Source organism: Parambassis ranga, chromosome 14, assembly GCF_900634625.1.
Source record: "Parambassis ranga chromosome 14, fParRan2.1, whole genome shotgun sequence".
Lineage (NCBI taxonomy): Eukaryota > Metazoa > Chordata > Actinopteri > Ambassidae > Parambassis > Parambassis ranga.
The window spans coordinates 20,087,288-20,113,948 of NC_041034.1; the positions used below are offsets into that span (position 1 = coordinate 20,087,288).

Here is a 26,661-nt window from a genome sequence, read left to right on the forward strand (position 1 = left end):
TTGAGCAGAGCTGGAAAGCTAGAACACAGGTGAAGCCCCTTGTTCCAGTGCTCTTAATGTCAAGGCCTGGTCAGAGACACACACCAAAATGATCTGCCGCATCTTATTCTGTCTCTAAATCGCTACGAACAGATCTGCTTTCATGTTTTCACTTTGCCTCAGACCCCTATTGGTACTAGGTTTCCCTTGGCTAAAACTCCTAGAGCCACACATTGACTGGGCAGAGTGTAAAGAGTTAACTGGGATACACTTTGTCACGTGTCTGCAGTCTGCGCTACTGCCCTCAGAGGAACTATAACCCCAATTCAGACCCCCTCTATCTGGCCTGTCTTCATCTAGCTATGTTTGCTTTGTTCTTAACTCACACACATTCCCTGCTTTTCTCACTAGGAGAAAATGATGATCATTAAAAGTGTGGAACATTTGTTTAATGACACTTTAAATGTCCTGGAAATAGAGTGTTAAGTGTTTTAAGGCAGTGCTATGTGGCAACTATGAAGAGAGAGTTTCAAAGACAAAAGGATGAGAGGGGTAACATGAGAGAGAAAGAGAGACAGCAGTGATCCAAAAATATCAACGAGACAAAAAAAGATCTTGGATGTTTACAAAAAAGTTTTTTAGTCTACAAAATATGAGATTGTAACATCGACAACCTGCACTATTTCAGTTCAGTAGTTCCTATTTACTCTCTCAAAAGGGAAGAAAATCAATAAATGCTAATAAAACAAAGAGATAGAAAGAAAGAGGAACTGTTTTAGAGAACACCTTTGCTTCTCTGTTTTTTTGTCACTGTTGTAGCAGAACGTCTGGTGTCCTTTCATAGAGTGGAGCGGAAAGAAAGAGAGAGGGAGACCTACGCACCAAAAAAGGTCTTGAGTCAGTGCTCGGGAAACAGCAGTCATGACGAATGCCAGTCATGGGGATAGAAGAAAAAAGTGACACACAGAAATAGAGGGGAGGAGGTCCACATAAAAACAGAAAGGCAGAGAGAAATGTAGTTGATTGTAAACTGGAGGCGAGAGGAAGAATAGGGAACATGTACCGTTAAAAGAGGATCTTTATAAAAACAAACACACACAGGCACTGGGTGGGTGGGCTTAGAGTGGTGATCCAGAAAGAGATCAGTGTGTTGATTAAGGGTGGGTTGGGGGAAGTCAGTGCATAGTGGAATATAGAGGGTGAGCTGGTGAGCTGTCATTGTAAGTGTGATTCTTGATCAATGCCAGAGGAATTATAAACCCAGAGGCAGAAGAACGTAGCTAGTCCAGCTGTTAATCTGAAACCATGGACACCAGGATTCCACCACAACTCTAGACCAAACAAAGTACTCACCCACCGTCATGTCAACGGGCCCCGGCCTTGGTGCACTCGACCTGGCCGAGGGCCCCCAGACTACAGGACCCGTTGGGCTGCAGACACTGTTGGACTTACTTGTTGGTGTTTATCAGGAGTTCTACTCCTCACCCTTTTCAAGGGAGAAGTATGTCTCTGGTTTTCTGCAATGGGGTAAGTTTTTACCTTTTGTTTGTCTATGCGTATACAAGTGCTTGTGTGTGAAAGAGAGAGAGAGAGAGAGAGAGAGAGAGAGTAATATAGAATTCTTAAAGTTTTGACATGCCAATATGGTATTTTTCCTCCTGTCATTTTGTTAATCCTTTGCTCCTACTGATCCCAAAAGTCGCTTATTGAAATATTCACATTACTGTCCTTATAGTGGAGACATTGTTAACCCCCATACAATATGGGAAATATAGAGAGTGCATTCCCCATCAATAGAGCCCTCACTGCAGTGGCAGTCATTGTCTGTTCTGCAGATTGAAAAAAAAATTAAAGAATGCGATTCTGACCTTTCCCTTGTCCTGACCCGGTGACTCTATGCTTACAAAGGCATGACAGAACTGGGTACCATAGCTTTAGAATGAGCTTCTCCATTTTGGGTACAGTGTCATGAGTATTTCAGAACTAAGTTGCCACACAAACCTACCTCAGTAACACTTGTGTGACTCTTTATTTAAAGCAACACGAGACCATAGCAAGGACCAGAAATGCCTTTCCATGCTCTGTAATCCCTCATGAGCCCCACAAACCCCCAGTGACATTTAAAGGTGTCACCAGGAACACCAAAAGATGTCACATTAACTGTTCATGCCATACAGGTCTGGGACCCTATGTCTTACCTTCTGACTTCTAGATTCTATGTTTTGGCAACCAAACTGTTTACAATTAGAACCTTGTTTTGTGAGAAAAAAAACAAATTTCAATTAATTTCTAAGAATGTTATAACCTAAAATACAAGGTATACTGCATAGGCATCCTAACGCCTATTCTCTAATGTTGTTAAAATGACATGCAAGATAAATTAATTTTGAATTGCAGGGTACACTTTTCAAAGACACAAGGTGACAGCTTTAGATTTAGTGCTGTCACCTGCAACGCATCACACAAAGTTCCTCTTTGTGTCATATCATAATGCATAGACTTAAACATCATTTGTCAATATAGGGGGTATTTTGATAAGACGTCCTTTTCAGGCAGCAATCACACTTCAGACCAGGGCAAGCTTGGTTAAATCTGTTTGTTAAATGGCACAATAGGTACTTTGAGAGGTCTTGATATGTCCAGTTGATCAACAAGGGTATTATACTCAGTGTTGGAAAGGATTTTAAAAAGTGCCTTAAAATGGCATTTGTAATGTATTCCACTACATTACTTTTCTGAATACTTGGATTACTTACACAATGAATGGCATGTTAAGTGACTGAATGTAAACACTACAAAGTGTGGTATAAAAAACTATAAAATGTTAAATAAAAATGTCAAGATTCTTACAGCATTCACATCAATGTTATTCTATTTAGAGAAACAGAATAATATGTGTTTTTAAACAATGTAACCAAAAGTCATTTTACACACAGAAACAGTGTTTGAAAACGTACATAAAACAGGTTTTTCATTTTTCCATGTATAAAACTACCTGACTGCAGCCACAGTATACTTAAAAGCTTCAGTCTTGGATGCAGTTAGCTAGCTGACTAGTTCACTCATTCAAGTGACACTAGCAGTGTACCGGCATCATGATTGAGGAGCATTATAAGACGACACCTTCACTCTTCATCCTCATCCTCAGACTCTGGACCCCATCAGTCCGGCTGCACTGTCCTCTCTGTCACCAGCAGTTTGTGGTTTTCTGTCCACTTTGCTGACATGAACCAAAACTTTAGCTTTGATCAAAGATGTTGTATTGACAGTAAGAGCTCTCACTCCGATGACTGTTCACTGTCATACACATGTATGTAACCACAGAATGAGACGAAGCGGTCAGGAGAAAATCAGACAGAACAGAACAGAATCTGCTGTAAACAAGATCTTTGTTGTAAGAAGACGATGATTTTTATGTGACTTGTTTTATCCAACATCGTTCTATTTTGCTGCTCACTATTTCAAGCTGCTCACTTGTGCCTTAAATTGCCCCTCGGGGACAAATAAAGTTTTCTGAATCTGAATACAATACTGCAAAACAGGGTTCCTGTTAACAAGGCTTAAACTTCAACTCCACTACTAGAGCTCTGTTTTCATGTTGCCCCCCCCCTTTGCTCTGTATCTAGTTTGCTTATAATTTGGTAACTCCTTACAAGGCTCCCATAACTGGTGAGCTTAATAATGTCTACCGGGCCAGAGTCAACATTTACAAGAACAGGCTCTATCACTGTGTTTCGTGTTATGCACTCAAAGATATCCAAAGTAACAGCAAGTGCCAACATAGTGCCAACTCAGTGTATTTACTGAAACCAGTATATAAACAAATGTCTTCTTCTAAGGTAATATCTAAGTAATGTCAAGTATTATTTAACTCATTATTTATGTAGTGCTGTCCAAGCAATCAAAGTCATTCAATACAGATTATGATTCAAATGTGTATGATGTAATGCCACTGTTGAATTCAGATTACTCAAGGATTCACTGGCGTGAAAATTCTAGGCTCCCACCATTAATTTGCAGTTTACATCTATGTCTGTCATCTATACTCACCTACTACATACAGTAAATAAGTACCGTATATAGTGATAGAGAATTTTGTAGAAAATGTAAAAATCAAGACCATGGTGGGTTTTGGTCTGTTTTATTTTTCCTAGATTATGAAGTTTGTATCCAGCACTCCCCTGTCCATGTAAGGCCTAAAGCTGTCTGCTACAGTAACAATAATATTTGTGCAGTTACACCCAAAAGAAACTGGCTGATGTAGACAGTGACTCCACCAGCTGGGCTGAGGCAGCCCTGCACCAGCCTGTTCTTCCTACTTCTTTCCTTTTCTTTCCTATATCCTCACTGTTGTCATATTATTAGGCTTGAATGAATGCAGCTACAGCTGCAGACAGCTCTGCAGCCAGTAGGAGTCTTGTGGTTTTTGCTATTAAACCTTAAATGACAGACAAAATGTGTCAGCTGATTTAAGATGACTTAAAAATACTCATTGTGACAATAGTTAGAGAGCATTTTCCTACATAAAGCAGAGCAACTGGACTTGATGAATGAATAGTGACCTGGATGGCTGAGAAGCTTAATCAAGGTATTCCTATGTGAAGGAACCACAGTCTTTCCGCCAATGTTTCTTTGCTCTCCCTCACTCAATGTTACTTATTATCAGGTTAACACAATTACTTGGAAAAACTGCACGTAGTAGAAGGTGAACAATCGTGGAGCTGCTCCTGCCATGCAAGTGGAAAAGTCTTTGACCAATCTGAATCCAAGTGAATGTTTTTACCACATTTGAAAAAAGTCTGTCAGAGCATTCTTTAGGTACTTTTTCCACAGGAGCTGGATGGATGACAAGCAAACACATAATGACTTTAGAGAAACATAATCAACCAATAAGAGTTAGAGGCAATCTTCAGCCACATCAGAATCACATTCAGGCAGCAGTAGCAGCCTGAAATAAATGTGATTAACATTTGCTGTCATGGAAAATATAATCACAAGGTATTTGTGGCTATTTCTCACTGCCACTCATGTTTTTTTGCAATCTTACTTTACAGGGAGGTAAAGCAGAAATAACAACAATGAGGTCTAGGGACATTTCATCTTAGCACACTGCTCTCCAGCGCATGATGAATGTGTTATTGATCTGTCTGGTAAAGTCCTGTTCTCTGTCTGTATGGTCTGATGTTCTTCGTGGATCTGCGGAAGAAAGGGCTGCTGGCATAAAGCCTGGAAGAGCACTCACTGCAGTATTCTTGAATAAACACAGACACAGACTTCCTGAACTTTCTGCCTCATTACTTACAGCAGTGCAGTATCAGCCATGACTTATCTTAAGTACCACATAATGTTCACACTTCCTTTGGTAGGCCACACCTAATTAAAACACCTTGTAGACTTTATTAGCCCCAGATCATTCAGGTGTTTGTCTGCACTGTCTAGTCAAACCTTGTTCTGCTTCAGACTTTGCTTTTCTTGTTTTTTTTTTGTCACAGGGTGAGCCTTCATTGTAAAGCTGTAATACAGAACCTCCACTTGCTCAGTACACTCACAAGTCAGGTTAGGCCAGGCTGGTACACTGTAAGCTTTGAGAAAGCATAAGGGATGGGCAGGGCAGAAAACTGACCAAACCAATCAGTTTGCACAGCATGATCCGCTGCAGTTTTATGACTCGAGTAGTCTCAGCACCCTATATGATCATGTGGGTCCTGCTGCGGCTGATGCTGTTTCATTCATCCCATCTATAATATCTGAGAGGCAGTCGGCACCGTTGGCCCCTTTTAAAAACTCATGCGAGAAAAACCTCATTAATATAAAAATCACCCCTTCCACCTCCCATGCTGTAAACTCAGCAAATTTCTGTTTACTGAACATAAGATCTATCAGTAATAAATCATTCATCTGTCAGGATTTTATCATGACAAATAAAATTGACTTCCTTGCCATCACAGAATCTTGGCTTGCCCCTGGAGAGCATGCTCCCCTCATTGAGTCAACCCCACCTAACTATTCTTTCTTTCACCAGCCAAGGCTAACAGGTCGGGGTGGAGGGGTTGCTCTTATCCACAGAAATGTTTTTACCTGTTTCATTTGGCCACTTTGCCACATTTGAATATCTCTCCTTTGTTGTAAGAAACAACCTGCCTTTTTTATGTGTCCTAATCTACAGACCTCCTAAACTAATCTCGGGTTTTATTCAGGATTTTGCACATTTTTTATCAATCATTATGGTCAAATATGACAGGGTAATCATTTTAGGGGATTTTAACATTCACGTTGGTTGTCCTACTTCTTCTCCACTTGCCTCCGACTTCATTAAACTGCTACAATCTTTTCATCTGAACCAGCATGTAAAATCCCCCAGCCACAGCAAAGGTCACATTTTAGATCTGGTGATCTCAAACTGTGTTGACGTAACACAAGTATCCCTAACACCATTTCCTGTCACGGATCACAGCGCAGTGCAGTTTCAAATTTCACTCCTTCCTGACCATAAACCTATCAAAAAAATCCACTCTCGCCCTCTGAGCTCACTCTCTGCCCCGATTTTCTGCCAAGCTTTTATTGAAAATTGGGAATCTGAAAAGGAAAACGGCAGCACAGTTGAGGAGCTGGTTAGTAATTTTAATAGCACCTGCTCCTACATTCTAGATTCCATAGCTCCGGCTAGATGTAAAGTTTTAAAGCCCACAGTCCTGCCTTGGTTAAATGAAGACACAAGGAACATAAGAAGAGATTGCAGGAGAGCTGAGAGGAAATGGAAAAAAGACAGACAAAGCACATCACTGGTCGCCCTAAAACAATTAATGATTAAATATCAACACACTGTAAAAGAAGCTAGAAATACCTATTTCTCTAAAATCATTACAACTAACAGAAACAACCCCAGAATCCTCTTTAGAACAATAAATTCTGTTCTGAGTCCCCCTGCGACTGAGCCTGCTGAACCCTCTCCTGAGAAATGCGGTGAATTTCTTAACTATTTTTTAACTAAAGTCCGTGACATCCGCAAACAATTCCGTTCTGTCTTTGTCGAACCAAAAGATATTTGTTCCACCCCTTTCGCTCTAAAACAGTTTCATGAAATTTCACTCCCCTCACTGGAACGCATTGTTACGCAGTTAAGGCCTACCACCTGCCTCTCAGATTGCATCCCTTCTTGGTTTTTAAAAGATGTACTTCACACGGTTGGTCCCAGTATCCTAGCCATTGTAAATGGTTCTCTCTCCTCTGGCATTGTCCCATCTTCTCTCAAACATGCCATCGTTTGCCCTCTCTTAAAGAAGCCTGTACTCGATCCCGCTGTTCTAAGTAATTACAGACCGATATCTAAACTACCATTTCTATCAAAAATTCTAGAAAAAGTTGTGGCTTCCCAGTTAACTTCTTTCATGAATAATAATTACATTTTTGAGAAGTTCCAGTCAGGTTTCCGGAGCATGCATAGCACGGAGACGGCACTTGTAAAAGTCTCAAATGACCTTCTGTTGGCGGCTGACTCTGGTCTACACTCAATTTTAATCCTCCTAGACCTCAGCGCCGCATTTGACACTGTGGATCACAATGTTTTAATCAGCCGTTTGAAGTACACTGTTGGAGTCAGTGAAGTGGCACTAGAATGGTTCACCTCATACCTGTCAAACAGGTCCTTTTCTGTGATACTGGGTAACACATCCTCAGTGTCCGCCCCCCTGTCATGTGGTGTGCCCCAGGGATCCATACTGGGTCCTCTTCTCTTCACTATCTACATGCTACCCCTCAGTGATATCCTGCACAGACACAATATTAACTTCCACTGTTATGCTGACGACATCCAACTCTATATACCACTCACACCCGGTAGCTCTGATGGCTCACATATCCTGTCCTGTTTAACAGAAATTAAGAACTGGATGTCCAGCAATTTCCTACAGTTAAACGATGCTAAATCAGAAATTATTATCATTACACCTTCCACCCCCAACCCCAGCTATGTTGCCCACCTTTCCACCTGTCTTGGCACCTGGTCTAAAAATATATGCACTGAGGCCCGCAACCTGGGTATCATCTTTGACTCCAGACTTTCTTATAACACTCAAGTTACCAAGGTTGTTCAATCCTGTTTCGCACAGCTAAGGCAATTAAGAAAAATTCGACCATTCCTCTCCCCACCTCTGTTTGAAACAGTTATACATGCACTAATCTCCTCCAGGCTAGACTACTGCAACGCCCTCTACTCTGGTATCAGTAAACATAACATTCACAGACTACAATTAATACAGAATGCCGCTGCAAGGCTTCTCACTCATACAAGGAGAAGTGACCATATTACACCAGTTCTAGCTGCCCTTCACTGGCTCCCTGTGAGTTTTAGAATTGATTTTAAGATTTTACTGATGGTTTTTAAAGCAATAAATGGCCTCGCCCCCTCCTATATGCAGGACCTTTTAACCCCTCACGAGCCTGAACTCCGCCTGAGATCCTCTGGAAAACTCCTCCTATCAGTCCCCACAACCCGGCTAATTACAAAAGGTGACCGCGCATTTGCTGCATATGCGCCCAAAATCTGGAACTCCCTGCCAGAGGAAATCAGGCAGGCTAACTCAGTGACCTCTTTTAAATCTCTTCTTAAAACTCACTTTTATTGTTTAGCGTTTTCATAAACTGGTTCATTTATCCATTCATTTATTGTTTTACTTTATTGCTTTTTAATTGTTTTTATGCTTTATTCTTATTTTTATCATTATTTTGTATTTTATTCTATTTTTAATATTTTAAATTGTTTTACGTCTTATTGACTCACCTTGTGTTTATGAATGTTACTGGATGGTATTTTAACCAAGTTCTGCTGTTCCTGCTTGGATTTTATTGTACAGCACTTTGAAGCTGAGTGTTTAAAAAAGTGCTTTATAAATAAAGTTATTTTTATTATTATTATTATTAGTTTGGATAGGGCCACCTAACCCAGCATATTTTTTGTTTCTTTTTCATAGCTCATACTTGTCTTTTTTTCAGTCTGGTGTTGTCCACCTTTTAGTTACCGGTAGTTGTTTTACTTTGAAACCTTGTCGTTTTCCGGTTTTATTGTGAAGTCCTAATCCCTCCTCTGGTTTTAGGTCTTTTGTCTTCCCCTTCCTCATGTGTTGCTCCCTCTTGTATTTAGGTGTGCGCTTTCCCCTGTTCGTCGCCAGATTGTCTTGTGATTTCCCAGAGCATTCCAGCAATCCTTCTAGTTACAGGTTTCTGTGAATGACCTGTCCTGTCCATCCGGATTGTCTCTTTGTCTAGCCCTTATTGTTACCTTTGCCAGATCTGTCGCCTTTTTGTGTATTTGAACCCTGCTTTGGACATTCACCTGGTTTTCGCCTAGCCCTTTTGCTCGTGAGGGTTGACTTCTGTGTACCGACCTGCCGTTAATAAATATTGAGTTTTGTTACTACAAACTGAACTGAGTCCTGCTCCTAAGTCCAAACCTCTGGGTAAAACCTGAAAGGTGTAACAATCAATTTAAAGAATATAGTAAAAAAAAATAACTGGTGAATAATTACTAGGCCTAGCTTTAACACTACGACAATGCTCGCTACAGGTAGATCTACAGTCTATTGCTGAATCCTTTGGTCTTATTGAATGTTCTTTATTTTTCCGCCTAAAGATTTTTGGTTTGGTAATTTTATCTTGTTGGGTAGTTCATACAATAAACAATCAACAGACAACAACCTCAATAAATAAATGTTGGTTGTAACAGTTGCCAGTAAAATGTTTGACTGGTAACTAAATGCAGTGATTGTACGTAGGTCAATATGGATAACATCAACATAATAAACATATTCATCTTCATATTCATGTAATGTCACAGACTATACACAGGTCACTGGGGGATTTATTTGTATTTATTTATTTGGCTCTGTGTGTGTTTGTGGTTGCTTCTCTTCTCTCTTTCTTTCCTCATCTAAAATCCGCTTACACACTGCCCGTGTCGCTTCTCTTAGTGTGTGTGTGTGTGTGAAGGTGGCGAATGAAAATTAAAAAATAAATAAACAAAGGACTGGAAAACTTGCCTCTATTCATAAATGATAGGTGTTCTGTTATTTTTAGCTGCACACAGTGACTTCAATTCAGAGAGATGCCTGTGTTACAGAGGAACTCCGTTTATGGCAAACGGAGCAGGGAGAACACAGACAGCATGCTTACAATTTATAAGAGCCAGCTCTTATTTGGAAAGCATTTCAACACATCTGAGAAGGGAAGAGCAGCAAAACATTTCACATTTTATGATGTGCATGAGCTCAGAAAAGTTGCCCATATGTTTGCACATCTGACTTTACACCATATTAATTTGGTGGTGACACCAGCAAATCTTCATCCCCCACACCCCCTGATCTTTTTGATATAACTTCATAAAGCAAACACATAAAAGATTTTTCCAGTCAAAGTCATTTGCTTTTTCCTTCAACAGTGGAGCCTCTGGTCAAGCAGGTTAAAAAGACGCGCATCAAAAGAGAGGACTTCCACATCCTGAAGGTGATTGGTCGTGGTACATTCAGTGAGGTAAGCAGGACTGGAACTTTAATGTGGTTTTGTTAAGACTTTGCTAAGTATGAATGGAAGCGATGGTTTGTGGGAATATTTCAGTTTTATATGGCTATTATTAACTCTGAATAGGTTGCTGTTGCAAGGATGCGAAAAACACAACAAGTGTATGCTCTGAAAATAATGAACAAGTGGGACCTGCTGCAGCGCGGAGAGGTACACACAATACTATTCACAGTTTTCAACGAAGGATTCCATGTGTACTTTAATTTATCTCAGAATCATATCATATGTGATGTTTTATACAGTCAGCTTGTTACCAGGAGGAGAGAGAGGTTTTGCTGAAGGGCGACCGACGTTGGATCACAGAGTTGCACTACGCCTTCCAGGATGACAACTATCTGGTAGGTACTGGAATCATAGCCACATGTGAATGTGTCTTGCTAGTCTAATATATGCCATATATAAACTGAATGTCCCTCCTCCCTCAGTACCTGGTGATGGATTATTATGTAGGTGGGGACCTGTTGACTCTGCTCAGTAAATTTGGAGATCGGATCCATGAGGACATGGCTCAGTTCTACCTGGCTGAGATGGTCATGGCCATTGATTCTGTCCACAGACTAGGTTATGTACACAGGTAGACCTTGTTTCAGACTGCTACCATACAGTTCCTCTGAAGAAACCTTAAATAGTGAACCTGTATTTTCTGGCTAACAAATTGACACCTAAAGCATGTATTCACTTGTAGAACTGTAGCAAAAACCACTGAAAACATCCTATCATCTCACATCTCGTCTCATTTAATGTGAACCTGTATCTTACACAGAGACATTAAACCTGACAACATCATGCTGACATGTGATGGACATATCAGACTGGGAGACTTTGGTTCCTGTTTAAGACTCCAGGAGGATGGGATGGTGAGAGTTGAACTCATACTTGTAACAAGTAACAAGTGTACTAGTAATTTTACCAAAATGACTCTCCAAGTACTCCACAATGCGAATGATCTAAAGACTTCTGACTTTTAGATAGACTTTTCTGTGTGTTGAAATAACTTGCTTTGCAGGTTCACTCATCTCTAGCAGTTGGAACTCCTGACTATTTGTCTCCAGAGATTTTAAGGACAGTTGAGAGAGGTGGAGGTTATGGTCCTGAATGTGACTGGTGGGCTCTGGGTATCTGTGCATATGAGATGCTGTTGGGAACTACACCCTTCTATGCAGAGTCCATCTCTGAAACATATGCCAAGATCCTTCACTTTCAGGTACATAAACAATAAATGTTGCAGGAAACAACTTGGACTTAATATTATTTCCCAAGATACAGAGAGGTATGGAATCATGTTCAACACTATTTTACTATCACTATCTGATTGTAGTGGGTGTTAGAATTAGTAAAATCCAACCTCAAACCAACAACAAATGACTTTTTTCACCTTGACTTATTTATTTAGCAGGAATTGAGCCAAAAGAGAGGGGAAAACATGTTCACTATTCAATACTGCTTCATAGGATTTAATGAGTTGAACTGCAGCAGGTGCTGCTGATTATTCGTCCTTGATTAATTGATCATCAGCAAGGGTACAGACCTCTATAAAAACAGACATTTTGACAGTTTGCTGCTCTGGAACAGAGCAATAAAAAACCCAAGAGCTACATGTCAGAATCTGCAGACCTCACTGAGCATGCACAGTGTTAATGTGACAGCACAATTAGAAGAAGACTGAACAAGTACAGTTTGTTTGAAGGGTTACCAGGAGAAAGACTCTTCTGTCTAAAAAGCATCTGAACAAAGAACAACACTTGAGGAACAATGTCCTATGGACACATGAGACCAAAGTGGAGTTGTTTGGTCTCAATACTCACAACCATGTCTGCTGAAAACCAAACACAGCATTTCAGCAGAAACATCTCATACACACTGTCAAGCACGGTGGTGGAGGGATGATGATGGGCTTGTTTTGCAGACGCAGGACCAAATGTGAGACTATCTGACAGTTAAAGCTTGGTGAAACCTGGTTTAAACAACAGAACAATGAAACGATGATCCAAATCACAACAGCTAATCTACATCAGAGGAACAGAAGGAAGCAAGGTTTCGGAAAGTCCTGCATTTCACATTAGATGTTGCTGCTAAAGGTGGATCAACAAGCTTTTGAATTACGTGGTGTACTTAGTACTTTTTTAACTTTTGGTTTAATTTTTGCTAAATAAATAACAACACAGTGAAAAACTGTATATGTTGTTGTTCGTCTGAGGTTGTACTAGCTTAATACTAAGACCCACAGTCTACAATAAGGTTAGTAAAACGTATATGGTGTTAGAAACAAGTGATTAAAATATTTTTTTTAATGGTTATAACATCTCAGAATATATCTGTATTCCAGTAGGTACATGCATGCATGTGTGGTCAAAGGTCACTGTGACCTCAGAACATTTTTGCCCATATTCTATTGATCATGTACATCACGGTCAGTGTGCATGAAGCTTTAGACAGATGTGCCAAGTGAGGCAGTCAGTAAGGACGACCTGACAAGCTGCCTTAATGTTTGACAAGTAACACACAGTGTGTTATCAAGAAGGACAATGAGTGGATTTCATTCTGAACAGCAATTTGTTAGCTTGGGGTGTTTTTTTTTAAAAAAAGAAGAAACTCCCTCAGATTTTTTTTCTCATGTTTGTTCATTTGTTCAGTATTATAAAATTACTTGAAGTGGAGAAAAATTTTGAAGCAGATCATTTGACTGCAGGATTATTCTTTATTCTTCTGTAAATCTCAGGAGTATTTTGAGTTTCCTCCGTCTGGCCCTGAGATTTCAGAGAAAGCTCGTTCCTTCATCACTGGACTCATCTGCGAAAGGGACGTCCGACTGGGGAGGAAAGGCTCCAGTGACTTCCGGAGTCATCTGTTTTTTAGTGGACTAGACTGGAGTTCCCTGCACAAACTCCCTGCCCCCTACCGGCCTGAAGTTTCCAATCCTACTGACACATCCAACTTTGACATTCTGGACGACTGTCTCAGTGACATGGTATTATTACAAAATAATTGTTTGTTTCTGACGATGAGGAGGATGCAGTCAAAGTCAAAACTTTAATAACAAATAAGAAAAAAAAACAACCTTATAAAACACAAAAACATTAAATGGTGGGAGATTCTGAGAAAAGCAGGGTTGTTGGTTTAAACAGTGCCATTTTTGTGTCATGTAGGAGAGGCTGTCTGATGTCATGGATAGAGCTCCCATAGGAGTGCATTTGGCTTTTGTTGGATACTCATACACTGCTACCAGGTAAACTTTCTACATGAATGCATTCTTGGCATCTATAAGCCTTTATATGAAGTCTTCCAGGGTATTGTTTAAATGGTATTACATTTGTAGTCAGACAGGTGCCATTGACCGTAGTCAAGACATCATGATGCAGATAGATGACAAAAGGCTCAGGGAGTGTGAAACTCTGTATAGCCCAGAGGAAATGGTAAGACACTACAACCTTAAGACTTTGTACTCATCAGAGGTTCCATTTATTCTGATATGTGATCTTTTACATTAAGGTTGTGCTGAGCACAGATGTTCTAAAACCTGCAGAAGCATGGTGTTGAAAGTTGTTCCCTGAATAGTTCTCTTTGTTAAGCTGTTACTGATCTTGTTGCAGAGCCAGCTGTGGCAGCTTGCAGATGTTGTTGTGGACAACCTGCCTCCATTGTTGGACCTCCCTCTTACTCAGGAGAAAGGTCCTACTGCATCTACCCACACCACCACCACGGAAGAGGAAGAGGAGGTTGACCGAATATCAGGACTTGATGAAGATTATCAGAGGTATGAGCCAACTTGACTACATTTTAACCAATGCCCTTGTTTTTATCATAGTCAAGCTTTAAGTAGCAGTTTTATGTTTATGTTGGATTTAGTTTGTCCAATTCAGCTATATGTGGAGCAGGCACAGGGCTACATAGAAGTTTGATTGATTGATTGATTGATTGATTGTTTGATCTCTAAAAAATCTTTGGTCTCGTAACTCAGTCTTTTTTCTTCCAGCAGACACTTACATGAGGCGGAGAGAAGATATTGTGAGCTGGAGAAAGAAATGGAAAGACTTAAGGAGGAGATGCAAAATTGGCAAGTTCCCAAGGAGATAGGCAAGTGATCAGCACTTTTCTTTTCCCCATCACCCAGTAGTGATCACCATAATCATCCTCAGAGCCTGAAGCATCTGTTTCACTGTATGTGGCATCGAGAGTCACAGAGAATGTATTGTTATTTAATTTTTACACAATTATGATCAATGAAACACAATCCACAGTAGTGGATAAAGGTAAAAATACGACAGAAATGTATCCTCAGCCCAGTTCAGGTATTTCTTTTTTTACTGTCCAGAGTTTAGAAGATTAGATGTGTTGAGTTCCAGACTATATAAGCCACTCTGAACACACACACAGTTCCAGCAGCATCTGTTATATTAGTCCTCTGTCAGAACATGGTGATAAATACCCACTCTAAGAATAGCTTTGGTATGCAGGAACTTGGATGGCCTTTTTCCATAAATCAGTACAGTGTCATGAGCTTTTTAAAGATGCAATGATGCTGCGGCACTATTACATTTGTTGTGAATAACGGCTACAGTTTCTGTTGTTGCACAGGCATGTGGGCAAAAAACACACCTTGCTTCAAGTGTGACACACAACGGTCTCAACTCGTCAACCTGTCGCTCTTCTTTCACACACTGTCATACTAAACAACCATCTGATAGGCCTGTTTCTTGTTCTTTCCTACTGTTTGAATAAGGAAACCCTGCTCGGCCTTGATGCTGCTGCTCATTATGGGCTCTGACGTCCCTCTCTCTCCTTCAATCATAGAGCTGAGTATCAGCCCAGCATTTCTTGCTCTGCCTGCCCACTGTGTGGACTCAACATGGGATGTAAGCTTATCTTTAATTCACTTTCTTATTCTCTTCCTGGCATTGCCTGACATGGAAAACGAGCCTGTTTAAAACAACATGTAATCTGTTTGGTTCTCTCTCTCTCTCTTTGCAGCAGACTTAATATTGTAAACACAGTTTCAATGTATGATGTGAAATATGTGCAGCTGGCCGAGGCCTCACTTCATATGCCAGGCCCCATGTCTCTACAAAGCTACTGTTTGTTCACTGTATTTATGTGTTGCAGAGGGAGAGAGCACCCCCAGTCTGCCATTACCCGCTAGTGATTCCTCTCCACCGCCATCTGCTCCTGTTCCACAGGGTACAGACAAAATGCTCAAATTGTGAAATATAGCACCTGATCCTTTATAAGGGTTCTTTGTGATCCCACAAAACACTGGAAACACTACTTTGTGCTGCTGCTGCATTTTGACATGTTGTGTGTGATTTGTTTTTTTGTTTTTAAGGTATTTTTTGGTCTCTTGATAGCTTTAAGAGGCAGCTCCTTTACAGTATGAGCTATGAGGGTACCACAATTGTTTATTGACAGATAGTACTATACTATCACCGGCATCATGGTCTCTGGACGGAGTCTGATTCCATGGATTTACATTGTTGATGCCAAATTATTAGATCAAAAATTAGATCAGACTGTTTTTAGTCTGCAACTGTCCAGTTTTGTCTGTCAACAGCAGCCTCTGAGTAGTTATCTGAGTTACAAGAGGCTTTGATCAGCTTTTTTAGCATTATTATGACTCAACTAGACTGATTAAAATCCAAGGAGATTAGCAGTAAGTGGCCGCAACGTGTAAGGCATGGTGACCGTAAACTGCTGCTGGGCTGTATCGCCGCCACATGACAGGCTTGTCGGATAAGTGCATGAACTTACAGATACCAAGGTGTTTCTACTGTAATTACAGTGCTTCACTCTTCTCTGCACATCAAATGTAGAAAATGTTTTCATCAAGTGAATGCAACTGAGTTAATCATGGAGTGGTTACTTAAAACAAAATCTGAGCAAATTTTAATTATGTAGAATAAAGTTATTTTGATGAAATATTACAATGTTTACCTTTGATTTGGTCATATTTTCTGACTTTCTGACTGATAGATAGTAAATAGTTTAATTTTATATAATGCTATCAAAGTATATTTTCAAAGGGGATTCTCATAAATCCTTTATTCTTGACTTCCAGGTGCGCCTGCCCCAGGTGATGAGTGAATCATACCTGCTGGTATGTGCAGAAGGAGGGCAGCTCCAAGCATGGGAGAGACACTGCTACTCTGAGCTCTCCTGAATGCAGCTGAAGGTGGCACAAACAGACACCTCTAGGAAAAAGGCCAAAGGAATAAGATCCTGCTCTTCACTCACTCCTTGCTCTACTTCTCAGCATTGTTCCTGAAAAACAATAGGAAAAACAAGTCTACAAACATTGCTGTTATGTGTTTTTGAGAATGACCTTACACAAGGACATTTTCAAATGAGCTTTTCCAACTGATGTGAGAGGAAAGGCAGGTCATCCTGCTGGGGCTAATGAGAAAAAAAAATGAGGACATCTTCGTCTTAGATGTACTAAGAGATGCACTATGTTTCTTTAACATGAAACACTAGAAATGAAACACTGATTGTAGTCGGCATGGTACATGTGTTTTTCTTTTATTAACAACAGGTTTAACACTGTCAGTGAAGCAGGATTAAAATAATTGCAATTTTATCTTGTCCTAGAAGAGACAGTGATGTCACTGTGTTGGCATCAGCTGGGCAGATCCTGCAGCAGAGAAAAATTACTTCAATTAGTTCAATGGTGAAAAAGATTACAAAAATCAAAAAGTCTTATGAGTCTGGAGCTAAATCTACTGCAAAGGTAACCGAAGCACTACACTGCCTTTGAATGGTAAGTGGCTCATTGCTGCTCTTTGAGAAGTGCTCAAATGAGAACCCTCCTGTTAGTTAGTAATGCATTGGTAACCACCACTGGTTATTATTTTTTTATACATTTGTTTCAGTCCTGCTTCATTGACAGTTTTGAAAACCTGTCATAATTTTCAGATGGATAATTGATGTTTTATTATGACAACTACAATCAGTGTTTCATCTTTAATGTGTGACTTTGACAGTGTGTGTGTTTTGATTGACACAAAGAGGAGCCAATGAAATCCCTCTGTAGCAACCTTTAATCATTTTAGACCATATTGGTGCATTTTAAGTTGTGAATATGATTTTTCTTGTGTATCATGTATCCACACTGAGGGGTGGTTTGTACTTGTGTTGCACAACTATAGGCATGTTTTTGTTGTGCCTGACTAATGATGACCACATTCTTTAGCTTTTCTTTAGCATAGGCCCTGACAGCGGGAACAGTGTGTAACCTTAACAACCAAACAAACAGTGAACATAGCAGCTAAGTTATGTAGTGGATCAGCTCAGCAGGGAATTGTGAGTGAAACCATATTCTGGCATAGAGGCAGGTTGGACTGAAATGTAGAGGTCCACAGGATGCTGAGGTAAAGGGCTTCTAAGACACGGAGTTGTGTTGATTGTGCTGTGTGACGGGAGGAGAATGAACACCTCAACTTGTCAATGTGTGAACGAACTGTCTACACCAGGAAAATGCAACGTTAGGTTCATATTTCAGCTCTTGAAATCACAACATAAATCTGTTCTGTCTGGGTTTTCCTTGTAAATCCTTGTAATTTCTTTAATTTAATTTGTCTTAATTTAAAATGTGCCAATTAGATCACCAGATTCTAGATAATTTACAAGAAAAAATACTGATGTTTTACGACATCGTCAGATATGAAGCACTGAGATAATGCAGGCAGATGTTGTGTGTGTGTAAGGCACAACTGGTTAGCAGGCTAAAGGTAACAATACAGCGTCACTATCTACCAGTCCACTTGCTTGTTTAGAAATATTTTTCTTTACCTGTTCCTGGTTTTATACCTATTTATTTATTTAAAGAAAAACACCCAAACACCCCTTAACACACAAACACACACCATCATCACCTCCACCATTTTTAGAAGAAACCGGAGAGTAATAGAGAGACAGAAACTGTAGACTGTGGTCTCAGTACTTCTATCTACATGATTCTATATTTATTGTGCAGTAGTCAATGGAGCTGTGTGACATTTGAAAGGCCCCAGTGAGAATCGAACCAGTGAACCTTCTTTTTCATTAAATATGTTTTTAGGATTTTATTTCTCACACACCCATAAGAACAGAAAAACTTTCTCATCCTTACGTTGTTTTTGTTCCATCGTCTTTTACAGCAAGTGTAACCAAGGGTCATCTGATGTTAGTTTCAAGCAGACATTTTTTTGTAACCTTGGCCAGATCTGTGCCACAGTTCTGTCTCTGAGCTCTTCAGGCAGTTGGTTACTAAGGTCTTAAATAGACAGGTGTGTGTCTTTCCTAATCAAGTCCAATCAGTATCATCAAACACAGCTGGACTCAGATGAAGGTGTAGAACCATCTGAAGGATGATCAGGAGAAATGGACGCACCTGAGGTCAATATGTGAGAGTCACAGCAAAGCCTCTGAATACTTAGGACCATGTCATATTTCACTTTTTCTTTTTTAATAAATCTGCAAAAATCATCAATTCTGTATTTTTCTGTCAATATGGGGTGATGTGTGTAGCTACATCCATTAAAAGGAAAGCTAATTTCTACCTTCTCAAAGGTACTCAAGTGCTTGCTTACATGGAGCCAGAGTGAGGGATCAAACCACCAAACAACTGCTCTGCCACCTGAGCCGATATACATTTTTATCAAGAACAGTGTCCTCACTATATCACTTTAGCTAAGCCAAGGGAATGATTCGTAAAGATAAGGCGTTTAGAGATGATGAAAGACATGCACATTATGCATATTAACTGAGACAGAGGCTGTAAGCTCTCATTCTTAGTGGTATTTGTTCTCATACCTTAAAAGAATACACAGATCAAGTTTTGAAGGATAATATTTATTAACCAATATAGTAAATGTCAGAGGATAACTACAGAATAAATATGGATGAATAAACATAGATAACTAAACAAAAGAATGAACTAAATGGTGTTTGAGTGATGGTGAAAACATAGAGAACATAGATGCAATGAGGCATATAAACTAATTCTAAGTATGTAAATTGGTATAGTGGATGGAATAATTAATTCTTACAAATATGAGAGTGTGAGGAAGCTATAGCCGACTTTGACATGCGAGTGGAACTGCATGCTCACTAAAATAGGAGCCAGGGTGTTTATGCAGTCACGTCGGCAGCCTGCTGGATCTTCAGTTATTTGTTGATGTGGAAAAACTACATTTATTTTAGAGGTATAAGGCTCAAGATGAGTTGCAGACAAATAATGCAATATAATACAATGAGAAAGCCAGGCACATGCTTAAGAAGGACAGAAGAAGGAAAAAAGTATTAACTGTGCATTTTGAACAATAGTCACCATTGCTTTATATCTTAATCTGCAAGAAAGATTCAGAAAACCATTATGAAGACACTCATTTAAACAAAAAAGGTGAGCAATTTTATGTAAAGGAGTTTTGGACATTTCTTCTGGGAGGAAATATGTAGCCCAGAATTAAGTTACGTTCTTTTGGAACACATACTCTATGTATCACCATGAGCTGTTCATCAATAACTACAGATGTAGGATGTTTGTTGTTGCAAAAAGATACCACTTACAACATAAAAGATATACATTATTTACATTCTTACACATTCTTTTATTATAGGTTGTCAATAGATGGCACTGTAGTCTTATGCATATCAACTGAACGTCAGGTTTTGGTGTCCAGCAGCGGGAAAGCAAGTACATGTTTAGTGTATACACTGTTAAAAAAAAAATCCAGGTCGTTCCATTGGATGCTTCACTGCATAGTTTTTTTCATTTATTATAACGTATTCTGAAAAAACCTGTAAACAAGGAATAATGAAAGAAAGAATAAATACATGAGGAGGAGACAAGAGGTACTGTCAAAAGTACATATACAGCATCTAAAAGTTACACATTGCAATGATCTATTAAAACATTATGTAAAAGTGAATCTGGCTAACAATTAGACTCAGGCCTGCATGTAGTAAGCAGGGGTTGAGTACAGAAAATAGGGGTTAAGTTTGCGGTCTGCTGATGCAAAGCTGCTATTCTCATGGGCCTGGCGGCGGTAGTACCTGCGGAGTGCAGGACTGCCAGGGTGGCACTGTCTCACATGAAGGAAGTACTCATCAGGGCGACTTGAGGTGTAGCCACAGTCCTCACATACAAAGATTTTGGAGCGTCTCTGGCGGTAGGCATACTGTTGGTGAACACCGTGAATCTTCCTCATGTGAGACTCCAGAGAGCAACGCTGTGTGAAGGCTTTCTCACAGAGTTCACATTTATAGGGACGGATACCTGCAGCAAGGAGGAGGTGTTGGACCTTGTTATCTTGGTGTTTTTTGCATTTATGCTGGCCTTAATGGATGTACTGACCAATCATGCAACAATGTTATACACTGTCAGCATGAGCAAATAATCACTGAAACATGGACAAAGTCTGACAAGATATGTTTTCATCTTTATGCTTTTGTGAAAACATTTTCTAATGAATTCTGTGAGTGGCAGTAGTAGACATTTCTCACCTGTGTGTGTTCGCATGTGTCTCTTGAGGTCAAAGGTGTCATTGAATCCTTTGCCACAGAATCGACAGGGATGTCTCTTCACCAGGCTATGGCACTTGAGGTGGCGGGTCAACATGCGCTGCAGGGGGAAGATTTTGTGGCACACCGAGCACACAAAGTCACCCGAGATGGGGGTAGTGCGAGGGCGGGGCTTGTAGGGAAAGAAATCAAGAAACTTTATTAAAAATGGAATAACATTAATGAATATAATATTATCCTTCACTCTATCTTCAACTTTAAGGAAGTTGCATTATACAAAGTTATTGAAATATGTTTCAAAAAGTTTTAATATTGTATAATAAATGTATACATTGTCTTAAATAATAATATCTAACCAACATTCATGGGATTCATGATTAAACAATGTTTGACCAATCTCTGTTTTAGAAAGCAGCCCAAAACCATGTTACCACAAACCTACTAAACCTTCAGACAAGAAACAGTAAACCTGAACAAAACTGCCAAAAAGTAGCCATTCAGTCTATTGGCATTTTGTCTGCTCAGATTAAACAGCTCTTAACGGGATCTCTACAGTCCCTCTGACACACTTAAGCCTGAAAAATGTACAACACGTCAGTAGCTTCAAAACAAAAATAAAAAGCTGAAGAAGATGGCAGGTTGGCCCAGTGGCATAAGGGACCCTGAGACTTTTGGCAGACAGAGAATGATCACAGAGGGGGCCTTGGCTGTTGGTCGGTGAAAACTCAAGTTGGAACAAGAGAGGAAGTGAACAGGAAGGCACTGGGCAGTGAGACCTTTATATTGTTGACTACTGAGTCAGATGCTCACTAGCAAATTGAGAGATGTGATTTTCTGAGAGAAAAATGTATGGCTAGTGGGCAGATGGAAAACCAACTCCGGAACAGGGTCAGGCAAGAGACTAACCAGCATTATAAGTGGTACAGGGTGATCACAGTTGAACAGATTGACCTGGTGTCATTGCTAGGCTATCACATCTTAAGCAAGTCTTGAGAGATGGCTGAGACTTGGACAAGAACAATAAACCTTATGTGAGGTCCACCATGTGGAATCTGCAAGATCTATTGTGGGCAGACTGCACTGTAATAATTCAGAAACAGGACCTGATTACTTGTGACAAGTCCAAAATTTGTCCTGACCTCTAATCTATAACCATACACAGTCTGGCAGTCAGTAAGTGACACTGATATGGAAAGCAGGTAAGAATCGCTTCTCCAGACAAGGCTGAGACAAAGACGACCTGCCTCAGGCAAATAGTCCTACACAAAGAATCACAATTGACGGCGATAAGTGAGCTGGTGCCATGGATTGCCAGGCCATGCCCTCAGTCTCACAGTTTGTTTTATTTTTGTTGCCTTTCTGTCATTGTGTTTATATCTGTGGATGCTCTCATTCATCCAGGTCATAGTCATTTCCAGGAGTTTAAATTGAGGCAACTGGACTAAAGGATTGTTTTTTTGAAGACGTTTCGCCACTCCCCCAAGTGGCTTCTTCAGTTCTGAAGAAAAGTAGTGACTGGGGTTCAGTTCTGCAGAACTGAAGAAGCCACTTGGGGGAGTGGCGAAACGTCTTCAAAAAAACAATGCTTTAGTCCAGTTGCCTCAATTTAATTCATTGTGTTCAAACCAGTGACACTGTAAGCCTTGCTGTGTGTTTTCAGTAAGCTTAATCGTGAAGACAAAAAATTTGCCATTACCTTTGCTCTGCTGACCAGTGCCAGTGTACTAGGATGGTAGAAGGAGCCCTGCAGTATCATAGTGGACCAGTCTGGCCTGGTGTCAGCCACAGGTCCTCCTGACCCTGCCAAGGGTACTGGCACTATGATTCCTGCTGCTGCTCCTGAGGCAGCTACTGACTGGGGATCAGCAGCTTGCTGCGTGTCCAGGCAGCAGGTTACCAACTCCTTAGTATTTTCATTCACTACAAAGAATCAAAGGAAACAACACAGGATAAGTGGCTGCAACATCACCTGCTTTACAGAACTAGCAGTTAGGTGGAATTATACCATACCCAGCGTATTATCTTCTTTCCACACATGTTGTTCTGGTTCTTTCCATTGCCATGCTCCACATGTCCCTTGCTTCTTTTTCACAAGGAATGACCTCGGCATCCTTTGATTTCTCTTCCTCCTCTTCCTCTTTCTGTTTTTTTCCCAGGTCTGTCCCTGTCCCTAAAATGTCATACCTCTGATCTGCCAACTTTTAGAGTGTATCTGTTGATCTGATCAAGAGCACCTTACCTACAGCCTCACAAATTCATCGCATCGCACCTGAACAATTTTCAAGAGTCGTGTCCCAGCTAAATCACAGTGCTCATTTCCATAACACTGTGGGAAGAGTGGTGAAGGTTTAAAGCTTGGGCGAGGTACAGGGAGGGAGGTAGGAGGTTTGCTGTTTTGACAGGAGTACACCTGTGTGCGTACGCCATTTTAACTGGTCCTACACTGGTTTTGCATGTCAGGTAGTGAGAATCCAGGGAGCTTCATATTCAAGTGGCCCTTGGCATGCAAATTTTGGCCCCGGACCAAGCCCTGGTCCCAGACAAAGGGCTTGGTCTGAGTAACAGGAGCAAGCAGAGTGGAGCCACAGCCTTAACTGCTAGGTAAATCAGGTCTTTCTCTCTTTTTTCTTGGTCCTTTCTGGTTCATTGTTTGGTGGGATTATAGAGCATAGAATACATACAAAGACCATTCATACACTCTCCAAAGATGTCAAACACTTGCCTTTTATTGACTGTGCTGTTTACATACTTGCACATACAACAGCACACCAGAGCACAGTAGAAAACAGCAGCCCTTGCAGATTTAGATCATTTCGGATAAATGTACAAATAATGCAGTTTTCTGCACAGTCAGTGTTTATGAGGAAAAAACCCATGCATCTTGTTTTACTGGACTGTATTTGGCAAATACAAATTCTGCCTGAGACTAAATCCCATCATGCAAATAGCTTGAGAGGTGACTCCAAGAACATCATGAGTATCAACAGCATAGTAGTACACACTTAAGCCTGACGTTACGGCTACATTTTGCTGTTACTTGGTGTCCCATAATTCAACGGAGTCTACTAACTTTCACTACTATAGATTTTGGTCACAAGAAATCCAGGAAAATAATCACACTTTTGCTAAAAGTATGAATTGCCACATGCTTTTTTAAATCTTTGTTTGTTTTTGAAAGATAACATGTGAAATGTTCTTCAGGCTCAGAGAGATTTTGTTGATAAATCTGTGACAGTGATATGGGTTGAAATTGTATTGTTAGCGTTTCCTAAAGTGCCTGTAGAAGACTGTTGGCTGTACTGTGTGTGTTAATGTCCTCCGGAGCTGCGCTCTAACTGTATGCAAAGCACCTGCCTGTGTCCTGCAGCATGGAAATGAAATGGTAACAAGGCAGCTCCACATTACTTTGTAGTGGACACACACACACACAAATAAGTGAACATTTCCCTGCAGATGACAAGTGTTGACAAAAACAGCCAAAAAATGAACTGTTAAATTCCTTATTGAGTGTGTTTACATGCACATCAGTAACCCGGTTTTGACCAGGCTTTTACAGTTAAGGTTGTGTTCTGTGCATGCAAATGGCTAAATAAGGTCCTGTTCAGGTAGAGTTGTTCAGTAAACCCAGGATTCCAGTGCCTGTATAGGCTACACCAGATTGAGGTTTTGAAGTGGGAAAGGGCACATCAAAATCTAGTGTTTAAAAAAATGTATATTACTCTTAAATAATAACATAACAAATAACCATTCCCAAGGCATCAGTGGGAGTGATAAGAGCAGACTGAAAAGTTTATTCTTTCTTCTGTTTTTGCTTCTGGTAAATGTCCTGTCTGAACATGAATATGAAGACCCAGAGGGCCATGTTTAAAAATTAATGTGTGTTATGGTGAGTCACGCCCTTTTTCCTTTATACATAAAAATGTGTGCATTTGTGTGCTAAGAATTTTTACACTTAACATGTAAATAACATCAGAGCTGCGGGATCCAGGTGGATCTTAAATTGTGTGTATTGTATAACAGCACAGTTTAGTTAGCTTAGTGAGTGTGGTCAAAATGATCAAAAGGGTCTCTTCAATGTTTTTATGTGATGGAACGATTACAGAATTATTACACATAAAAGCAAAGAGGGTTGAGGATTTTTTTCTTTTTTAAAAAGCAACAGTAAACTTTCTGTTGGGTTATTTTTTCATAACAAATAAAAGAAGCACTTTATCACATTGGTATCAATGCAGGTTATGCAACCATACTAAATACCATGAAAATAAAAAAACGTTAAAATCTGTTCTTACTGAGAATATTACGGTACAAGAGTGCATGTGTTTAATGTTAATTTTTTCTTGCTCAAATTAACAAATTGCCAATTAATCATCTGAAATGGTGGAGCAAGAAAAAATCTGCTCTGAAAGAAACTGGGAGCTAGTAGAGGGATTTTAAAACTGGGGTGATGTGCTGACGTCATGGAGTGTTCATTAAAAATCGAGCCATAGTGTTTTGCACAGCATAAAGTGCAGTGCAGTAATAAATTCTTGAGCTGATAAAAGCTTAACACTTTCAACAGGAAATAATACAGAATAGATATAATTCAAATATATCAAAAATAACAAGGGATACAATGAATCTGTACCGCTGGGTGTTTGTACTCTAGAACATAATCATTTATGTGATATTAATAAGGCCTTTTCCTATTGTAGCCATCCATTAGGACAGATGCACAAATGCATGAATGGATGGCTGGTTCATAGCAAGAGAGAGAGGCCAGGTTACTAGGGCATACAGTAGTTGATTGTGTGACTGTTGTGAATCTACACTCAGTCCATTGGCTTGCGGCCTTTAATTTGGTGTATACATGTTTTTATGTAGCATTAGGACAGGCCTGAGATGCTGCTTATTTTGGAGAGAGAAACGAACCCTGCTAAATCCACTGGGCTAGTGGTTCGACAAGTAGCTTGTGGCCACAGATCATTTTAACATCGCAAGACTTTTGACTTCATTTTCAAAGAGGAAGCAAAATAAAGTGGCATCATGGTGTCATATTCCAGGGTTGGTTTCAACAAATAAAGGAAACTTGATATAGTGTACAGGGTTTAAAATAATAGAAATTTTATATGTGATTTTTTATATTTTCATATATTACCCTACTATTGTGATGTGCATTTTATTGTCAGAGTGCAAGTTTTCTTGTGGTTCCTACATATCTTAGAGGTTATTGTTTACCCCCAGTGTGTTAGCCACCCCCAATTTGTTTTTCTCCTGTACAAACAGAGATACAAACATATTCCTCTGTGAGCTGATACCTACATGTTGTGATAGATAGTGTTGTAGTAGAATAGAATGAGGAACAGCAGAGTGATCGTAAGAGGAAATGAACAACATGTCTGTTAAAGGAACAGAAGAACAGAGTTCACATAGGTACTAAAAATGTACTGCGTAACATGCTGTTGTGTGAGAGGCTGTATTTAGACCAAAATACAGACGATTCAAAAGTGAAGTCAGTCAAGTCCGAAGTTGTTCCATATGTTCCAAATGCTGACCCTCGAGACCTAATATGTCTCTGCTCCTCTACATAGTACAGCTGCAAAAGCGAAAAGCGTAGAAAATGCTTGCACCTGTGGAGGGCCG

General features: G+C 40.0%; 2 protein-coding genes across 10 annotated transcripts; one reads left to right on the forward strand and one right to left on the reverse strand.

The window, feature by feature from the left end:
- Positions 1–940: 940 nt before the first annotated feature.
- On the forward strand, positions 941–18,823 carry dmpk (DM1 protein kinase). 9 transcript variants are annotated; one of them, XM_028421647.1, is made up of 15 exons: positions 948–1,506; positions 10,412–10,503; positions 10,618–10,701; positions 10,794–10,889; positions 10,977–11,125; positions 11,315–11,408; positions 11,558–11,755; positions 13,271–13,519; positions 13,698–13,777; positions 13,868–13,964; positions 14,142–14,305; positions 14,525–14,625; positions 15,343–15,404; positions 15,652–15,726; positions 16,601–18,823. In XM_028421647.1, the coding sequence occupies exons 1-15, from the start codon at positions 1,341–1,343 to the stop codon at positions 16,700–16,702; spliced, it is 1,809 nt and encodes a 602-aa protein (XP_028277448.1). In that variant the 5' UTR covers positions 948–1,340; the 3' UTR covers positions 16,703–18,823. The 9 variants fall into 9 exon arrangements, 5 of the variants coding, with proteins under 5 accessions (XP_028277448.1, XP_028277450.1, XP_028277452.1 ...); XM_028421648.1 differs by having other exon boundaries at positions 950–1,506; positions 14,528–14,625; XM_028421649.1 differs by lacking the exon at positions 15,343–15,404.
- Positions 18,824–20,468: 1,645 nt separating this feature from the next.
- On the reverse strand, positions 20,469–23,152 carry LOC114446591 (transcription factor Ovo-like 2). Its single transcript, XM_028422246.1, has 4 exons — positions 23,053–23,152; positions 22,739–22,962; positions 21,025–21,214; positions 20,469–20,797 (listed from the first exon to the last, which is right to left on the reverse strand). The coding sequence occupies exons 1-4, from the start codon at positions 23,150–23,152 to the stop codon at positions 20,469–20,471; spliced, it is 843 nt and encodes a 280-aa protein (XP_028278047.1).
- Positions 23,153–26,661: the final 3,509 nt, after the last annotated feature.

Coding starts and splice junctions, on each gene's coding strand:
- LOC114446591 (XM_028422246.1), bottom strand. CDS start 23,152: ATGCCGAGGTCATTCCTTGTGAAAAAGAAGCAAGGGACATGTGGAGCA. Junction 22,963..23,052: donor GAAAGAAGATAATACGCTGG/GTATGGTATAAT, acceptor GATTCTTTGTAG/TGAATGAAAATACTAAGGAG. Junction 20,798..21,024: donor ACACATGCGAACACACACAG/GTGAGAAATGTC, acceptor TCCTTGCTGCAG/GTATCCGTCCCTATAAATGT.
- dmpk (XM_028421647.1), top strand. CDS start 1,341: ATGTCAACGGGCCCCGGCCTTGGTGCACTCGACCTGGCCGAGGGCCCC. Junction 10,702..10,793: donor ACCTGCTGCAGCGCGGAGAG/GTACACACAATA, acceptor TGTTTTATACAG/TCAGCTTGTTACCAGGAGGA. Junction 13,520..13,697: donor ACGACTGTCTCAGTGACATG/GTATTATTACAA, acceptor TGTGTCATGTAG/GAGAGGCTGTCTGATGTCAT.